General features: G+C 38.7%; 1 protein-coding gene across 1 annotated transcript in view; it reads right to left on the bottom strand.

The window, feature by feature from the left end:
• RELN (reelin) overlaps positions 1–20,655 on the bottom strand; it is a 240,218-nt gene that overhangs the window by 157,501 nt on the left and 62,062 nt on the right. The window contains exons 4-6 of the mRNA XM_005423559.1: positions 12,403–12,473; positions 3,852–3,884; positions 2,192–2,270 (exon numbers count right to left, since the gene is read on the bottom strand). Of these exons, the coding sequence (XP_005423616.1) occupies positions 2,192–2,270; positions 3,852–3,884; positions 12,403–12,473 (183 nt within the window). The remainder of the gene's footprint in view (positions 1–2,191; positions 2,271–3,851; positions 3,885–12,402; positions 12,474–20,655) is intronic.

Genomic DNA, 20,655 nt, shown 5'->3' with positions numbered 1-20,655 from the left:
AGGATTGTGGTGAGTTTTTGGACTCTCTCCTAGCACCCACCTCTGTGGACTGACTCACCAGGCAAGGTGGTGAAGTTTATTCCAGGGGAACCAAATCCACATCCTGGGAACAAAAGGAGCAGAAGACTGGGGGCTCTTTTAATCTGAAATTTCTCTGTTGAGACTTCTATAAGCAAGGATGAATTTAAAGTTGAGAGCAATGGATAAATAAATTATGGAGGCTCCCAACAGACAAGTCCTCTGTGAATTATGAGGCATCTGCAGGGAAATAATGCCTCTCCTCATTTCTTTCCACTCAAGTCCATTTAACACACTGCTGCTAAAGCTATCTACCTTGGCAGCTATTCTGCAACCCATTAAGAGTCCTTGATCTGTCCATACCCATAAAGAAAGAGAGGGTTTTTTGTTATAGTATCACATGTCTTAATGCCTCTAGTCCATAAAAAACATTTAAAGAGCTGATACAAAAGGAACAAGAGGAGCAAAAATTGTAGGTACTCATTAAAATCTGTTAAAATGAGCATGTACAAAATAAAAATATCTCTAAAATTCTGTAAACTACAGCATTTTTACATAAGATGGTTAAGCTATGAAAGACCTGCACAGATGGAAAGTTGTGACAGTCCTTGATAAAAAGGAAAATGAAGTCAAATGCCTCAGAGTGAATGTATTAACTAACAAACGCAGGTAAGTGCTAAAATGCTCATCAGGGATTTATTTGAACAAGATAAACTAATCCAGTAAAATATTTCTATGTCTTGTATGAATTAAAATAAAAATGTAATTATATTTATGAAATAGGATTGAAAGAAATAGAAAAGTCAGAAACAATTTTATATTAAAAAAGGAGGCTCCAACCTTCAAAACTTCATATTAAGACCAAGAGATGTGTTTATCTGGGTATTTTATACTGTATATATACTCACTATACAGAACAGAATTAGTTTTGTACTAAGAGAGATGTATAACTTCCTCTTCTGGGACATTGCACGCATATATCATATTAAATGGTTGTCTATGATCACTGTGGTGGTAAAATTATTAATATTTAAGATTCAGAGGTCTGTCTAAGAGTTATCTTTGCTAAAAGAACACCCCTTTTGACTAAAAGCTGAAAGTCTGCCACTGTTTCCAACTCCCATCTTTGGAGCTCAGGGAGCACTGGGGGATTGCTCCTGTAGGCTCCACCAACAGTTACCCCTGCATATTGTCCTGTTATTTACTGTTAGACAACTCTGGACTTTGGCAGTGACTTAAGGAGCCTACCCCTCCCAGGGATTGATATTTGACTTCATTAACATTGAAGTGATTCTTTTTCCTCAACTCTTCCCTTGTTTTCTGAGCCAGTGCAGAGGGAGAGGTGGTGTCTGAGAGCTCTCTCGCTGTGCTCACAGTTCATAAAGCTGCTGCCTGACCTGCCCTAAGCTGTACCTGCCTTGTTATGCATGGGAAGGTTGGGATTCTTCTATAGCATCTACTGGTTAAAGAACAATAAAATCTCGTGCTGGCTGTTTCAGACATAGACTGTGATAATATGTGAAAATATTCCAGTTCAGGAATCCCAAAACCTCCCAAATCCTAGCGATTGGAAGTTGCTGTATAGAACTGAGAAGTGCTTTCCTCCTTATACAAAAGTCCCAAAAAACTGTGCCTTCCACAAAAAAAAAAAAGGAAAAAGAAATTCAACCTCAAACATTTTCATCACATGAATATTAGACAGAGGTATTTAATTCCAGTTGGGATTTTTGGGGGGTTTTCTTATGATTTTTTTTTAAACATTTGGAATTCCTTCCAGTTTGGAAGGAATTATTGCTATAGTTAGCTTCACCATAAACATGTACAACATAAAATTAAAAAAAAAAATTGAAACAGCAAAGTTTAATTATTGAAATTCTTCTCCTTTTTGATGAAAATCTGTGTTTTCAGGAAACCAAAAATCTTCATTCATAAATATTCACTGAGCTCAGCTCTAGTCCTTCTATTTTTGGATTATTTAAAATCTTGAAATCAACAAGAATTTGTCATCCACTTCAATGTGCTTAGAATTTCTCAGTCACTCATTAATGAATTAATTAATAAACCAAAATATTTAGGTCCTAATGAAGCAAACCCACACTTCAGTTTATATTTCATTTCATTCAAGAAATGTTTTCATTTGCTCAAATGCTTGTAAAGGAGTGCAGAAACTCACCACATGGTAGGATTCAATTCTTGCTGATGGTAAGAGTCAAAGTCATCTCGCAGGATAATGCTGTCACTGTGCATTTCAGCTGCAAAGAAAACAAAGCAGTACAGGAAAAAAATCCAGTGCAATCATCCCATGCTCTCTAAGTGTTGCCTTACCTAAAGAAATGCATTGTAAAATACATTTTAGATTTCTAAAAGTCTGCTTTTTTGGTTAAACTACTTATAAAAGCCAGTGCTTCTTATTTACAGGACTTTTTCCTTACTATGGATAATAGTACCACAAAAAATTAAAAAGTGCCTCCATCATGAAAGGGTGATGGCTATGGAAAGATGGAGTCATCCAGTACACACTAAATCTTTTAAGAAGTTTTGTTCTGAATTGTTGGTTTTCTGAATGTTTAGGAAAAAATCCTTCCAAATCCAGATTCTGCAAACATGGGCACAAGAATGGATGAGAAGTCCTAATGAGTATATTACAGATCTTCCAGTCAGGGGATACATTTTGACAACTCATAAGCAAAAATCTATGAGTTCACTGGGATTTCTCTGCTGCTATCAGCAGACCTGACAGTAAAGGTCAACTTATCTAAGGAGAATAAACTGTGAGTTATGTTATGCAAATATTTCTCAGCACTGTTCGGCAAACTTTGGACTCCAATATTCTACCTAGATTTACTGCCTCATTTATGTATGATGACCAATAAACTCACTTAAAATTCCAACACTTTGGCACCTGTGATTGTGTTAGACAGATATTCCTCTACAAATACTTCCACTAAAGGAATGAAGTAACTGTGACCTGCTATTTAAACTGAAGAAGAATGCCAGAATCTGTCCTGAATGAATCAAATTGCAGCGCACGGGTTGGTGGATGCAGGGAGCAGCAGTGCCTTGCTCCGGGGTCCACCTTGGAGGTGCACTGGCACAAAACCTTCCTCAGAGTAACCCTGCCCTGGTGTGAGGTGCTGTCCCACACTGAAGGTGTTATGGGGCATAGAGTCAGAGAATGGTTTGGGTTGAAAGGGACCTTAAAGATCATCTAATCCCAACACCTCTGGCATGGGCAGGGACACCTCCCGCTATACCAGAGAGTTCAAAATCGCATCCAACCTGGCCTTGAACGCTTCCAGGGATGGAGCATCCACAGCTTCTCTGGAAACCTATTCCAGTGTCTGACACACTTGATAGCTAATCTAAACCTGCCCTCTTTCATTTTAAACTCCCTTATTCCCCCTTGTTGTATTACAACAAGCAGTTGAAAAAAATTCCTCTCCAGCTTTCTTGCAGCCCCTTTAAGGGGGCTCTAACGTCTCACTGAAGCCTTCCCTTCTCCAGGCAGAACAGTCCCAACTCTTCCAGCCTGTTTTCATAGCAGGGGTGCTCCAGTCCTGGCTCTCTTGCAAAGAGATGCTCTAATACATAACTAGGACCAAAAGGTCTGCAGCATGATATACTCACGCTGCGAAGAGTCAAAGACAATAAAAAGCAATAAAAACCACAATGAAGAAACAACTAATCAGAATTAGATATAATTCACTCAATTTTATATGAATCTCATTCTTATTTGAATTCCTCAGACCTAGTTTAATGTGACTTTACAGATTTTTTATTATAATAAAGTCAATGATTCTGAGTTTAAGTAGTAAGAATGACAAATCACCTACCTAGGTGAGGATGTAAGGGAGCTTCTGTTGGGGCTGTGGAAAACAAAGAGACACAATGCATGAGTATTTTCGATCAACAGGGCTCAACTGCAGCATTAAATATCAATTCAGCTTAAAACAAATGGTACAGTATATACTCTCTTAAATCAGCTATCCCAGTAGTTTAATTGTGAAAAACGTGATAGACCCCAAAAGTTATAAAAATATAATAGGAAAACAAAAATAATTGTTCTCTTAATTAAAATAAGCATTGAAATAAATGAAAATGACTATTGGTTTTACAGTAAGGCAAAAAATAGCAATTAAAGTCTAGAATGATGAGATATTGTTAAAAAGAATTTGGATTAAGATTCAATAGCTTAAGGGCTGACAAAGTGGAAATTAGGCTCAACAACAGAAATAGTCTAGGAGAGGTGAAAAATGCCATTTTTGATCTTTTCTACTACACTGAACAACATTTTACTGAGCATATTACTGGGAGAAGTAATCCAAATATTCCTAGGGCAACAAGTAACAGATTAACTCTGCAAATCACAATATCAAACACTTATATCAAAGCATGTTTTTGCAGGCAGTTCCCCAGTAGGTCTCTGCCTCCCAAGAAACACCAGAATGTTGTAAAGACACTGCATGGGGGGCACGTGAAATGGCACAAGTTTGTTGAGCAATCTTCTTCCAACACACTGCAACAGGAGCCTTGGTGTAGCAGTACACAAATGCAGCCAGACTGTATCTGAAAGGGCACAGCTACATAATATTTGGGGAAGGCTAGAAGCTGGCTACACAGTGTGTTAGATACACCATGGCAGCTACCACATCCACAGCCTTGCTGGATCTTAGATCCAAAGTAGGTCACATCAGTTTCATGAGGGCCAAAGGGCTGCATATAACCAAGCCCATGGGAAGCAGCTTCCTAATTGTCCATCAGTACCTCAGCCATGGATCTGTATTTCCAGCTGCCTTTTGGACTTTGGTAAAATAGAACCACCAAAAAAAGAGAATTTTTGAAGCCAGGATTCATTTGATAATTCTGTGGTTTTTTGTTGGGCACTGACCTAAATTGTAGCAGTACTCCTGATTTCTTCAGCATATTTGCAAAAAATACTTAATTACTGCAATTTCTGTCATAACATCTGACAAATTAAAAATAGCTTAAAAATAAACATAAAAATGAATGCAGCAATCTGTGTACAGCTCTCACACATAGTCATCTGAATAGAAAGTCCAATACAAATCTCAAGAATTTTGTTTTTCTCTTCCTGCTTAGTCCTTAAATACTGGATTTGCAAGGAGCCATGCCATTCCCTAATGAAACTGCAACACTTCATGGAGAAGTAGGTGATGAAGAAGACTGAGCAGTCAACAAAAGAGCTATCTGCAGATCAGAAAATGATGGCAAGAAGCTGGATTTACCTTAGACAGAAAACTTCCATTTAACAGACTTACCAATTAGAGGAGTGACATGTTTTACACCATGCACTAACCATATAAATATACACATTTTTGTGTATATTTATGTGGTTAATATATATACACATAAATATAAATATACACATTTTTGTGTGCATATATATCTCTCCCCTAACCTCATGTACATATAAACATATGTATGTATATATATACACACACACATATGTACATGCATACATATATACATTGGCATATAAAGGCATGTATGCATGCATATATATATACACACAAACTGCAAACCACCATGGAAACCTTTACTGCAGCTGAGAGAAAAGACCTTCTTGGGAGTCTATTGCTCTTCAGAAATCTGAAATATTTTTTCCTTTTCGTGGCTAACATTTTTATACAAGAAAGTCATCTATGCTGCTTTGTCTTCCCTAGGAAAAATGCTAATAATGACTCCAGCAATGGCCAAGACCTCTCATCATGCTCGTACAAAATCTGGAGAAATACAACTATTGCATGTTAAACTTGGCACTGTCTCCAGAACAGTGCTGGACTACACTGGTGAATCCTACAGTGAAAACAACTGCATTTGTACCTTGGAGCCCCAGAATTTGTCTTTCTCCATGGAAGTAAGTAAATTTCACCAGAAATCTTTAAAAAATTATTTGCACAAATAAATGGATCAAACTGGACTAGCTGAATTATTTCCCAGATTGAGCAACACAAACTGTTCTGTATTTTGCCTGCAGGAAAAGAAGCACATTATGGCACGGGATTTGTAATACTCCTGTTCCAAGAGGCTAGGTTTAAAATCTAATCTCTGTCCCTGATGTCCCCTTCTCAGTAGCTCCAGAGCAGCACTGAGGGGTGATCTGCTGAGAGCACAGGGGTGGCTGAGAGCCATCCTGCCAGTCTCACCTATGAGGAGTGTGGTCGTGCCAGCACACATCATGGGCACACTCACCAGCTGCCCAAGCAAATTTCATTGGCCTTTGAAAGTAGCTCAACAGAAAGAAACCACCTTCTCCAAGGAGAGCAGTTCAGACCTCCAAATGAGAAGGAAAGGCTGTGTTATCATTCACCCCAGGTTGTTTGGCATGGCTCTTTGAAAGAGGCTTTCTGTGGAAAGGGCTCCAGCCAAGGATACACATTGTCATGAATGAAATGATGCAAAATTCCAGCATTCAGCAAAAAGGGACAGGTATAGCATAATCTTGGCATCTTTACATTTGCAAACTCTTTTGACTTCACCGTTATTTAATAAACTGGCTGTCTATGTGATTGAAAAACACAGACTTGGGATCTGAGATTTTTTCCTGAAATGGCTCTTCCACCATATGGACAGTACATTGCACACCAAAACTGCTCACCAACAGAATGAAAGGAAGGAAATGGTGCAGGTCCATACTAATGCTTCTGATCAATCATTTAAAAATTAGAGGTGGAACTAAGCAAACACTTCATGTTAGACAAAAAGGTTGTTGTTACAAGTACAGAGTTTATGCTGGGGAGAGGTTTCCTAAATTTTTACAGGATCTAAGAAGCCCAAGTATTTTTGCCTCGGGTATTCTGATTGTAATTCAAATTCCTGAGCTGAATATGACAAAAGACTGTGAGAGTACCATTCAATAAGTGATAAACATAAACTTTATTCTCTCTATAAATAATTTCTGTATTACATTTTATATTTAATTGCAAAACAGCACTGGGATGATCTTCAAGTGTTGTATTTAAGGCCCACAAATAATAGAAATTCAAAACATAACACAAAACGAATAATATTTTTTTTAAACATTAGTTGTAAAAATAGTAGTTGTTCTAAAATATTTTCAGATCTGCCTTTCTAATCAATTTATAGAACTACTCACTTTAAAATAACATGGATTTTTCCATAAGTCATACAGTGTGGCTCAAGTCAAATGAATTTTTTTTGTACAATATGACAAAGATAAAAGAAATACCACAGTGCAGAGTAGCTATACAGTGCAAAGATATAAATTTATAATATAAAAGGAATTATACAATACTTCAGACTGAGAGGGAAAAAGAAAGACCATCTCAGTTCATATTTTAAACTGTTATTCACTTTGTCAGATGTTCCTTAGGCACATGGTTGGATGGTTTTAAATTTAAACCCAGTATTTGTGTGGCTCCAAAATGCATCTTAGCTTGAATGAGAATGTTGTACCTTTTTAAAAAGTAAAGTAAATGAATTTATTATTTGATTTTTAACCACCACCGTGGGTATATACAGAGCTTTACAAGAGATGAATTGTACTGAGCAAAGAATGGAAGCAGAGCTCAACTGAGGTCACAATCTAAGAGGTATCAGTAAATACAATATGAGAAAATGTAAGGAAGTGTAGAGTGCTTGCCTTGTCTTACAAGACAGTTCCTTTGGCAAGGAAAAGCAGAGAAGAAAGGATGCAATACAAAGTGATTCAGAGAGAGAAAGGCCACAGTCAAACTGAAAGCATGAGAATCTTGAGGAAGCTAATGGGGAATTGAAAAGTCAATGGGGACATTGTAGGGCTCTGTGTCACTGGGATGAGGGAGAATGGAGGAATGTTTTGGAGTAGAAGGTTGCATTTTTCTGTGGATGAAATAAGGCTGCTGAAAGGTTAAGCCAATTTAAATATGCCCCTTTTTGGTTAAACTGGAAGGGAGGGAAATATTAAAGGAGTGGGAAGGGAATATCATCTTCTAGAAACTGGAATGTGAGGAAGAAAGAAACAATTTGTTGGTGGTCTTGTTGTCAGTGAAAAAATAAAGGCCAAAATCATTAAACATGGTAATAGTCAACTGTTAAGTAACATTAGTCCCCATTCAGATAAAAAGAGCAAGCATAAGGCAAATTAAACACAGAAACATCCATTTGTACTATTGACAGTCATATTCCACAGAGTTCTGGCGTCAAGATTGTGTATAGGTATAGGTAAAAAATCCAGCATAAGAAAATATTCTTAAAACCCACTAAAAATATACCTAAAATATACTTTTTTTTCCCTCAGAACCCTGAACTTTGTGGGTGTTTTAATATAAAGGGCAAGTGAATTACAGTGACACAAATGCCTGCATGCTCCCAGACAAACACTGTGCTCAGAGTTCTACAGCCAGGGGCCATCAGCTGTTGCTCATCAGCTCATGACAAATGAGGTGTGCAGAGAGGTGTCTTCTGGTTGCAGATTATGAACTCTAATCTCCTTGTCATTAGCAGCCACATGAAGATAAAAAGGGAAATAAATGTTTTTATTTAGACTCCCTCCAATACTTTGTCTCTACTGGTAAACAAAGTTGCTATTGAATGATGGAGGCTGAGCATCCCCCAGGGAGAGTCAGTGAGGTGCCCGAGGGCTGGGTTATTCTTGCTAAAACATGAACTGAGGAGCTTCACACCAGCTCCACTCTCCAGTCGTCTGCTCTGTAAAATACTGCTCTGAGAGCTTGTGAAATACAAACCTGAGATCCTGAAATCTGTTTCACTTTTTTTTTCAGAGTTCCTAAATTTTACAAGGTACAAAATGCACCTAAAATGTCTTGAACAAACATTCAGGCAAAAGTTCTCAAATAAAAGAGAGTCTGGGCCAATTCTCAAGATATTCTCAGAAACAAATATGAATCAACATGCACAATAGTAAGCTTACCTTCTTTTCCATTTATTTAACTATTACAACGAGTTAAATATATGGTTTATAAAATATATTTTTACTGGCAAGAATATCATCACTCATTATGATCCTTATTCATCCTTAAAAGCATTGACAAGACAGCTACCCTTTCCAGATTCTTTTATATAGTTTTTATTTCTGTTGGGGTTTTTCCTGTTTGTTCTAGATTAACTTTTTCTATGATAATTTTTATGTCTCCTTTCTTCAATATAATTCTCATAAAATTTAAAGCTTACATCAGCTCTCAAACATCAGCTCTCCCTAGCTTCCTAAAATATGTATTATATTCTGAACACAGAGCTACATAGGGCATTGCCATCCCCTAACACCACCCTTTATCATCCTCTAATTCTCTTCAAAATACAAAAAATCACTTTCCTTTTACTGCACAAAATTCCATTAACTCTATCAGGATTTATTAATGTACATCTGAGGGTGGACAACCACAGTAAACATGATTTTTGAGATTCCTTGCTACTTTCACTTTTTCATGTATATTTTTTTTAGTAGACATTAGGAAGTCTGATAACACCTCCAGTGAACATACTTATTAAGAACATGTCCTGTAATAATTCTATGAAGTTGCCCTGTGGTTTTATTTTTCTTTACTTATTGTGTCACATCATTCAGGGCAAGATTTAAGTATAGTAATGTTTAGGGCTAGACACAGACTATAAAACCTCATTTATGTCAATCTACCTTACTGTTTTGCATATATATTAATATGATATTTGCATCTAAATAAATTCACTAATTCTTCCTGAAAGAATCCTTTGTTTACATGAGTGGTGTTGATGCAAATTGAATAAATGAAGTAAGGTCTACTTCAAAGAAAGCGTCTTTTCTCTGAATAGGAAAATTAATTCTAATAGTATAAGGATGATAATAGTATGCAGTGGTTCGAGATTAATGCAATGCACACTGTGCTGAAGAAATAAGAACAAAAAGGCAGAGAGCCTGGAAGGGGTGGGAGCAAGGGTAATGGGCAATGCAGTGGTTGAATATCCAAGTCAAGGAAACTGTGTCTGAGCTAGGAAACCAAGGGGGGAGAAGCCATGGTGAGGATAAAAATGTGGGACAAGAGCCAAGAGAAAAACTGAGAATGTTGCACATCAGTGTTGCAGGGAACTCTGATCACTGCCACAGCTGTCACACACTGTCCAGCGCTCACAGACAGCACCTCTGGGTGATCCTTGCTAAACCAAATCCGGGGGTTGCAGAGGCACTGCAGTGACAGCACACACTGTAGGGATTCTCTGAAGTGACTGTGTATAAAGCAAAGAGAATTGCTGGGGAAACCATGGGAAACAAAAAAAGTTATAAGAGTGTGGGGACTGTGGCAAGGTAGGGAATCTGAAGGGCCTTTCAGGGAGCTGGTGCAGGACATGGCTATGGATGGGAGGAGGCAGCAAAGGGATTGTCACAGCTGAGCAGCCAGTGGGACATCTCAGCATCCTTTATACTCTGAATAAAAACAATACCCAAATTCTATTTTCTCCTTGTTCTGGAGAGTTCCTGTGAACTCAGGGACAGCAAACAGTAACATAAGGACTTACTGTTCTAACCAACATAAGTGTTGCTAAAATGTTGATTTGAGGTTAGGTTATGCTCCAAAATTGCAGAACTGTAAAGCAGAGAAGGCTGAAAGAATAAAAATTTCTTTTGTCAGCTCTCCCACTAAAATCTCAGTGAACAGAATGTCTGAAGAAGGATTGTCAGGTCTGTATAGATGGATATCCAGCAGCTTGCCTCTGCTTACCAAGGTATTTTCTTCTAGCAGGGAGAGATCTTGTTGGTTTGCCCATATTCTCCTTGACCACGTTGCCAGCTCTGACACTGATAGTCATGTATTTCCATTCAGCTTGCTTGTGCATGACTTTCACCATCCTGGTCACTGCCATCAATATGACTCCTACTGCCCTCTCCCTTCCTTACCTGTTCTGGCTGCCCCAGACTGCCCTTGGTTGTGGGTTGCTCACTCTGCAGTTATGCCTTGGAGAATTTAATCTGTTTCTGTTCTGGTTTTTGTCACTTTACCCCGATTACTCTGCATATTCACTTTTCCACTCCTGACCCACATCCATCCAGCAAGCAGCCTGTGTGAGATACCCTCCCCATCCTCCTCAGCACATCCCAAATGATGATCCTGCCAACACTTCTGTTCCAGGTCCCCACACACCAGTCACTGAAACATTACACTTCCACACTCCCATTAGAAGTGCACAACCTCCTGTTAATTAACCTCCTCTTAATTTCTCCAAATGTTCTTCCTTTCCCACAGCAAAAAACGTGGCTGGCCCAATCACTTTCCATCCAGATCACCATAACACTCCCTTCTCATTGCCAGCACTGTGTTATGTATTTATTTCCTCCAAAGTATAACCAGCACCCTAGCCTGCTAGAAGACATTATTTCACCTTTCTGAATCCCTCTTCTTACTTCCAGTGAGCTACAACAAAAGTGAAAACTTGATGTTGAAAGTTCAAATATTTTCCCCTCGTTATCACAGAGCTGCTCTTGATACCTTATATGAATAACTCAAGTTATGCTCCTGAAATAATGTTCAACAGCTTTTTATTGCAAAAACCATATTGCAAATTCATAGGGAAAACCCCCCAACCTTATAGCTTTAATGTCCCCAAGAGATGTGTTGTATGGGATTTTCTCCTGTGTGTAAATATGACAACATATTTCCCATTTTAAAATCTTAATTTTAAATCATTTGGTTCATGTTTCATTGTTTCTTTTCACATGGAAATATCACTAGAATTTTGCTGATATAACTGGAAATTCATTTCTCTCCTGTACCAAAAATGATGGATACCTTTTCTACTTCTCACTGTCTTAATGAAGCAGGTTCAAAGCAAAGTACTGTTTGTAGACAACAGATGACAACAGGACATTTATTTTTTAGGTTATTCATTGAAAGGGTAAGCTGTGAAAACAATTAGATTTTTAAAGTTTGTGTAAGTCAAACATTTTGCTTAGCTATAAAAGTGATCAAATGTTGTATGTGACAGGCAAAATTCAATGGCCTACTTTCACAAAAAGGGAAGGCATATTTTTCACATGTACATGTGTGAGCTGGATAGAAAACAAAGCTTTTGCTGCAGCCATATTGCTTAAAGTCAATGCAGTGAGGGTTTAAACTCAGCTCTGACAGAAAAAAAGTGTTGGCTATTAAGGCTGATTTCAGGCATGTGCATAATGCTACTTAAAGTTTTGTATATTCCCCAACACTTAGCAGAGAGGAAGAGTGGGATTCCTGGATAGACAATGGGAAGTATGAAGCCAAGGAAACTCAGTTTCAAGAATGTAAATAAGATCCTGATTCAAGGTTTCCTACAGAATAGCTTTCATGCAGAGTAACACTGACATGGAAAACCATGGAGGTACAATGGAAAACCATGGAGGTACAATGGAAAACCACATTTGCCAAATATTTTTACAATTATGGTGACTCTTACCTCCCTGTTCACACAGCTGTTGTGCTAAGGCATCCTTGAATATAACTTGGCCCCTATGAGTAGCTGTAGCCCTGTGAACATAAAAAAGACAACAATAACTAACATAAACTTATATATACATGTATATGTATATCTTTATGCATGACTGATCAAATCAGAAGTCCCATTCTGCTTTCTTTCTGTGTTTTTTTTTTTTGTAGTCTTCTAAATATATAGAATAATTTGCAGTGATTGAGAAGTCCCATTCTGCTTTCTTTCTGTGGTTTATTTTGTAGTCTTCTAAATTTATAGAATAATTTGTGGTGATTTGTTTGTGCATAGAAAAAGAAAATTCCTGAACCAAAATGGTTTGGTTGGTAATAAAATCACTGGCATGTAACGAAGGATGTCTTTGACATGTATCTGTAGCTGCACATAGAGTTTCTATATTTGAGGCCTCAAAAGTTTTGTCTAAAGAATAATTAATTCCCATTAGTGACCCACAGCTAGAACACATGTAATGTACCACAAAACTTGTCATTGTTTCAACTTGATCAGGTAGAAATATAATGCAATGTGATTTGTTTTTCTCTTACAGAGCTCTCATGTTAGCAGTAATTGTTTTACTTTATTTCCAGTTGTTCATTTAATCCCTCTTTTCCAAGTGCAGTACTTCACAACATCAGTTTTATCTCCGAGATTCCAAAACCTTTCAGTATTTGCAAGTGTTGTATCTGAAGTCTGATTTCTTTCAGCCAAAGTTCTTCCAATATCTGTCTAGACTCATGCACACTCTTCATACATGTTCTTTAGCCTTTCTCTAATTAATATTAATGGGCTCAGTATAGATCCATGTGAAGTTCTTGAAATGGCCTCTCAGTTGAACAGTAAGATGTTGAAAGCTCCTTTATGAGTGCAGTTTCTCAGCCAGCAGTGTGCCCTCTCCAATGGATCGTGCCTAGCTTGCTTATGAAATGTCAGAAAAGACCAGAAAGGAATTATGTGAAAATGAAAATCAAAATACATTATATTTTACTTGGCTACTACGCCAGTTACCCCAAAAAGGAAGAAGAATAAAATTAACATATCTAATACTAAATTTTTCAGATACAGTGGATGCCCAGGGTGAACTCATCTTCAAACTGTCAGAATACAAATAGGAGTAAAGGAAAGCTTCTCTGGGACCAACTTTGCTTTCTGTACGTGTAGGAAAGTTCTGTTTACACCAATGTGTGTGTCCTGAAATGCAAACTATGCTGACCTGATGCTCCTAGGGCTTTTAGACCCTCTCTTCCTCTGCCTGAGGAAGGAGAGCTGTGCTGGTTTTTTCCATCTTGGACTTTCAGAGCCAGATGTAAGGCTGGAGCCTTGCCTCATCTGGCAGTGGCAGCATTTTGGCCACAGTCCCAGCATCACATCCCCAGTGTGAGGTTTTGGTTGTGCTCCCTACCAGGTCCCCCATTGCAACTATTTTAGGATTTTCAGTGCTTTCATAAAATACAGCAGAACTTCTTCATGCTACAGTTCTACATTAGCATTTCTATATCTGCTGACAAGACCAGTGACCATGCTAAGTACAGAGTAAAATAAAAACAAATACACTGCTCGAGCACATAAAGGCAAGAGAGCTGAGGTATTAAATGAGTCTCATTTAAAAATATGAATTAAGGTGTTTATTTAAGCTCTGTTGTGATGAATATGAATGAAACTATATGATCACTACATTCATTTCTGCAATTTACCACACAGGTGTATTCAATCATGCAAGTCAGAATTGGACCAAACAATCTCCAAAATCAAACATTTGCCCAGATTTCTTTAGGAGGACCATATATGGCAGCTTCCTCTGGCAGCTGAAATGGCAGGGCATCCCACAGCCAGCTTTGTGGCCAATGCAGCACCAAGAGACAGGTTTTGCAGATGTGTTTCAGTGTGGAAATTTTATGTACTGAGCTTAACATACAAGGTGTGCCTTGTATGTATAACAACATACAAGGCACACCTAAGACACAGAAGGTATTTTGTACAACAGTTCTATCCCCCATGCGGTCAGGGTGGAAGAGAGGGCTCTTTGCAGACAGTGGGAAAGAAAACTTCTATTAGCAGTGGACCAGGACTTCAGAGATGCTGTTTATGCAACAGCCCAGGATACAATTCAGAATGTACACAACAATGAGGGCAACCGGAGCAGTCCTTTATGAGGCAGAGAAGAGCAAACCCTTGGAACACAGACCTCATGCAGAGGAGAGCTCGAGCATGTGTCTGAATGCACACAAACACCAAGTAATACCAATAATACCAAACTCTGCACTGTTTACTGGATCTCTGCATGCGTGTGAGAAAAAGAGGATTTGGGCAGAGAGCCAGCACCCAGCTGAATGATCAGCATCTTTCTGTGCCTGTCATGCCTTGCTTGACAAGGCAGACCAGGAGCCAAGTGCTGCTGTTCCATAGCAGGAGAGATCTGCGCCCTGGGGCCAGGAGAGCAGGGCAGGAGGGGCACTGCTTGCTGCAGCCTGTGCTCCTGTCACCTTTGTCTTGCCATGGGCGTCAGCGCCGACCGCACAGCTTCAGAGACCTGCTGAGGGTGCTGCTACTGCCACTTTACCAGCATTGCCTGCTCCATTTTCTCTGCATTTGTGCTTTATTAATGGAGCAAATGAAAATAATGCAGCACAATTATGCAGGAACTGAGCTACTTCTAGAAAGAAGTTCAAAATATACCTTTTCTATATTGAACTTTCTTTGTTGGTGATGTTCTTACCTGACAGGTGAGGTTGAAAGAACAGGATCCTGAATTTGGATCCTTTTCTTATAAAGCCGTGTAACATATCCAAACTCATTTTAATTCCTATATTCACACTCATATGAAGACTGCATAATATTTATGATAATTATTACAAAAATAATTCTGGCAATGCCTGAAAGAGACTCTACTAAAGAAAGAAAATTGTTTAACTATTAACTCTGGGTTTTGCTTTTGTGACATACATATATCACAATATATATATATATGTATGCAGTTACTTAACTGAATGTTGTGCTTTTTTGAAAAGTTTCTGTGCTGTCTTAAATGTAGTTAAATATTGCTTAGAGGAAGGGCACCTACTAACTGCTATTTGGTGTTACTCCACACCAGTCTATAGTCCCACTCTGACATTCTCTGCTATTTATTCCCAGCTAAAGGGCAAGTGGCTAATCAGACCTAATGTGCCAGTCAGCCAAAAGGCAAGATGCATGTTCCATATGTCCCCAGAGAAAACTCCAAGTAGGAATTAATCTTTCCAAAGGGATGAGAATTACAAGAAAAATGGGAGACATCCCATCCTCTTCCCAGAAGAGGAACGTCCTGATGTGGTAAGTGAGAGCTTTGAAAGAAAAACAACTTAGAGGTAATAAGGTTCCTCTTTATATTAACCTCACTCTTCCATTAGCCTAGATCTATTTGTGTGCCTGGGGCTGTGCAAGAGGGGATGAACTGCTTGCAGAGGAATAAAGAGTTCTGAACACAAAAAGACTACATCAGGTGCCAAGGCTCGCTGGCAGCTCAAGGCATTGCTAACCCCATGCATCAATTGCAGCAGTTTTTAAAAGAATGTTCCTCCCTAAACCACAACTATTTGAGTTAAAATCAGGTGCCAATAAGGACACTTGGTGCTTGTTCTGCCCTTACACAGATGCTTGGCCATCTGCACCTTTCCCTGGCGAGGGAAGGCACTGGGACAAATTCATGTGAAAGGGGTCTTCAAAAAGGCTCAGGTGCCCTACAGTAAAATACCTCATCTCGTGGTGCACCAAAGAGGGTTTTCTGCAGGATCAAAGAAAAGGAGGTTATTTGTTACCTGCACTAGCAGAGTTTAACCTTGTGCCACCTACTAATGGTTAGTGGCTGCTTCCACTCCAGGAAATTCAGGGTGACATCCACAACCCTGACTCCAGGAAAATCAGAGAGTGACTGTATGAAGCTGAGATTGGTCATCCCCAGTCCCACAGTGGTGCCCCCTGAAATCAGGTCAGATGCCAGCACAAACTGTGTTGCTTCCTCACCACTGTGGGGGACACAGCTGATGCTAGGAAAGTTATGAGCCTGGGCTGGAGCAGAAAATAGTGCACAGCCAATGATTGCTGTTGGCATTTTGTGTTGAAGTATCTCACAATTCACATTGGCTTCACATGGATTGCTAACTTACTCTTGTTAACAGGTTGCATTTTGGGGAAAGTGTTTTAGCTCAGGAGAGCACAGGCAGGAGGCTACATGGGACTGACCCTTGTGTGCTGCCTCTGCTGCCTGGCTCTGCCAGCCCCACCTGTGGAAAGGACACACAGCCACACTGCCCAGAGGTGGATAGTTGCCCTGCTTATGCAAATAAATGGGTTGGTTTTTTAATGCATTGTGAAATTTGCATGATCATCTCTGTAGGTTTGTCTTGTTTAACCCACTGTCTTTAAAAATATATATTCTCCTCCAATACTGCCTAATTAAGGGATCTCTGAATAAAATAACTTGAAAGCAGGATGGAGAAGAGGTCTTCAGGAGCTTGGGGCTGTGTTGTGCACAGCCTTTCATGTGTGTGTGAACCATTTTCTTCCAGTGCTCTGCAAAGGTGGTTTATTGAACATTTACTGTGGTGGCAGGAGGTGAGGTCAGGCTGGGGTGCATTTTGGGTTGTGTTTCCTACCAGGGCTGGAAGATCCAGTGACAATTTCTTCAAGAGCAGTCAGACTAAATGTCAAACCTGACTGGGAGATGGTGCTGGGGCCAGCAGGGAAAATGCACAGAGCCCTCGTGGCTGCTGATCCAAAGGCACATGGGTGGGAGGCTTCCATCCATTGGTTAAATGCCTCCAAGCTGTTATTTCAGTTTTCACTTGACATGCAAGTTCAGTCTAATTAAAGCAGCAGAAATGAGATCTCTGTGTTCTGAAATACAAATTTCGACTCTGCTTTTCTCGCCCTGTCCCCAATGGTTTCCTCACTGAGATGTTATAGAGAAAGTCATCTGTCCTGACCATATTCAGCTGAAATTGTCAGGGAAATTTGGCAAGTAAGATGCAATTACTTATGTAGACATTTGTTCAGGAGACTGGAATTGGCACTTTTGCTCTAAAAACCTCAGTCAGAGGTGAAAATTCTTCAGGAGGAAAGGACTAAAATGGTCAGCAAAAGCCAGGGTGTGTGTTAGAGGGCAAAAAACAATAATTTCATTGGGGCCAACTGTCCTGAGCTGAAGTCTTTGGTTCACATGAATAAATTATATAAATAAATAATTACAATTAATAACTTACTTTATGGGTGAGATTCACACAGGGTAAATGCAAGAGGAACAAGGGTCACCTGGCTTTGTCTTTTGTCTCTGAGCTTATCTCTGGGGACTGCACATGTGGGAAGAGGACTCAAGTCAACCTAAAGGTTGATTAAAGACTGATTTAATAAACATTTGAGGACTTTCTTTAAACAAGATTTGAATAAAACATTCTCAAATAGAAAAAAAGTGAGAAGGGCCTACAGAAATTTTGTTCCAGTAGATACTGGGAAGGGAAAGATGGAGAGGGACTTCTTGCAAGAGCATGTGGTGACAGGACAAGGGGGAGTGACTTCAGACTGAAAAGAGGGCAGGTTCAAAATAGATATTAGGAAAAAAAATCTTTACTGTGAGAGTGGTGAGGCACTGGAACAGGCAAGCCATTCTGTGATTCTCTTCTAGATTTTTATAATTATAATCCATATTATAGAGGATGGATCTAAGATTACAACGCTGGAAACAGAGGGGTGCACATGCACCTCCAGCCCTACATATTATAATTTTTAAGAACCCTTTTTTGTTGTCCTAAAGAACACCAAACTTCTGTTTGGTTACAAGGTGCATGTACAAAAGATGGGGACAACATAACAATGTATATACCTTAGAAAAGAGGTAAAAAATTAAGACCTACAATTTAAAATTTTATATAAACACTTTCATTGTTCTTTCTCTTCTGTTTCAGAGAATAAAAAGATGTGGGGTTTTAAAAAATTCTGTCTTGTTTTATGTGACTGGAATGCTTAGAGGTTCTTGCTAACTGAAAGCAGATTGGGATAATACTTTCTTCCCAGCTACAGGAAATCCAACATTTTCATTAGTATTTTGCATTGTGTGATTATAAAGGAAAGCAAATTCTATTTTTTCTATACTTGAAATAAAGGGTTATTGCAGTGGCATCTGCCAAGCAGAGAGCTCATATAAATAATAGAACAAGCATCCATTGTCTCTCTACTGACACAGTGCCAACAGCTAGGTCCCTCTTTTCTACCTTTTTCAGTCTTTGGGAGAAGACTCTGTCCTTTTTTTAGGTTTTGCAATCTATTGTACTTTATAATTTAGTGAAACATCAATTGGATGAATTTGAGATTTTTAATGCATTGAATATTTTTAACTATTTGAAGTCTATATTTAACCCTAAGCTATATGAATATATTACATTTATTTGGTATAAAAAATACTGCTTTTCCTAAATTCTGCTTATATAGTCTTTTAAAGCTTATATTCAATGAAGATATTATTCAATCACCTAAATTATCCTTCAAGAAGAATAACATTTTTCTTTTCTGGTATGAAAAAATGTTGCAGTTACTGTGGATTTTAAAATTCTTAACATCCCTAAATGAACACAGAGGTGTTACTTAATAGTTAATGGTCTTGCAGTCAATGTATGCTTCTGCAATGACCCTTTTCTTAACAGCATTCAAACTGATGAGTTTGGCAGAGCTGATCATCTGGGGCAGTTCAAGGATGGTCAGGGCTGGAGCACAAGGATGGGCTGGGCTGGAGCACATCCCCTGCAAGGAGAAACTGAGGGAGCAGGGCTCATTGAGCCTGCAGAAGAGGTGATTTTGGGGGGACATGGCAGCAGCCACCAAAGGAACTTGTGCAGTTCCTCTCCATCACAGCTGTGTTTTTAAACCAGACTGGATCAAAGTCCTGGTCTGGCCCTCCTTAGAGCAGGATTTTGGACTGAAAAGGGATCCTGAAATCCCTTCCAGTCTGCATTTAACTGCAGAACCATCATTCTAAGGTCTTGCATATCTGGTAAAAGAAAAGAAATGAAAGCAAGGTTTGCATCTAATCAGATTAATCATCACTTGAGAACTGATTTTAACAGAACAAAAGAATTAACCAGTTCATTATGTTTAACACTTTGCATGAATATTGATATTGATTCTTTCTAATCTTGGGGGATATCTCAGAGTATCCAACCAGAAGTGCAAAGGTTTTACGTGATCCCAGAAAACCAGGAGTTTACAGGTAGTTGATGCTCTGGGGTTTTCTGATGTGGTACATTTTTAAACGAAACCCTGTAATAAATAGCATACTCAGCTAACACAGAGGAAACTTAGAAACATTTAAAATTAAAAATAAAAAAAATAAATAGCATATGAGATGCTGGGATGAAAATAACATTAGTTTTAAAAGATCCTAAATATTGGGGAAAAGGATGATATCAATGCCAGCTTTTCATTTCACTGCTCTCATGCCATCTGTACTCACTATCCATTTCCTAGTTAAGGTTTCTCCAGTCTGCTCTATCCTGATTTAGCTGCCCACTGCTCCCAAAGGACATTGCCACTAGCTGTGGATGAGCTGGACTACATAAAAATCTGGAACCTTATCCCCTGTATTTGCTTTACAATCCCCACAAAGAAATCTTCAATTGCCAAATTAATTCCTTTTCTTAAAAACAATTAATTTCAGCATTAACGACAGATATGTAACTGGTGCATCCACAGTGTGTGAGTCAGCTCACAAGGGAAGGATAAAACCTGCCTCTTTGGCCTAATGCTAGAAAAATAATACAGCAAAAATCAAAATTTCCACAGACTGCACCCCACAGTACATGGGGCAGGTTTCCCTTCCTAAAGCTTCACCAAACTCTGGAATATTACACTCCTTGTCTAATGTTTCTTTGCAGTCTTCTCACCAACCTAAATGTTTTCAGAGGACTGAAAAACAAATGAAACATGGTAATCCTTCACAGACTGATCAAAATCAAACCAAGAGAGAACCTAATACAGTTGTTAGTGAAGAATTGTTATTCTTGCTGTGAATGTGGTGAACCTCTGAAAAAAAAATGCAGGGTCACTAATCATACAAAGGACAGTTATTTCTCCTGCATGGTTTTTAATTTTCATCCAGATTTATGAGTTGGAAGAAAGCATATATCCCTGAAGACCATACAAGGTTACAAATAGAAATAAGCAGGTGAAATATTGCCTTAGGACAATAATTAATTCCATCAG

This window comes from Geospiza fortis, unplaced genomic scaffold (assembly GCF_000277835.1).
Source record: "Geospiza fortis unplaced genomic scaffold, GeoFor_1.0 scaffold424, whole genome shotgun sequence".
In the NCBI taxonomy this organism is placed as follows: Eukaryota; Metazoa; Chordata; class Aves; order Passeriformes; family Thraupidae; genus Geospiza; species Geospiza fortis.
The sequence above is the reverse complement of the archived record's forward strand: the minus strand, read 5'-3'. Positions and strand labels throughout refer to the sequence as shown.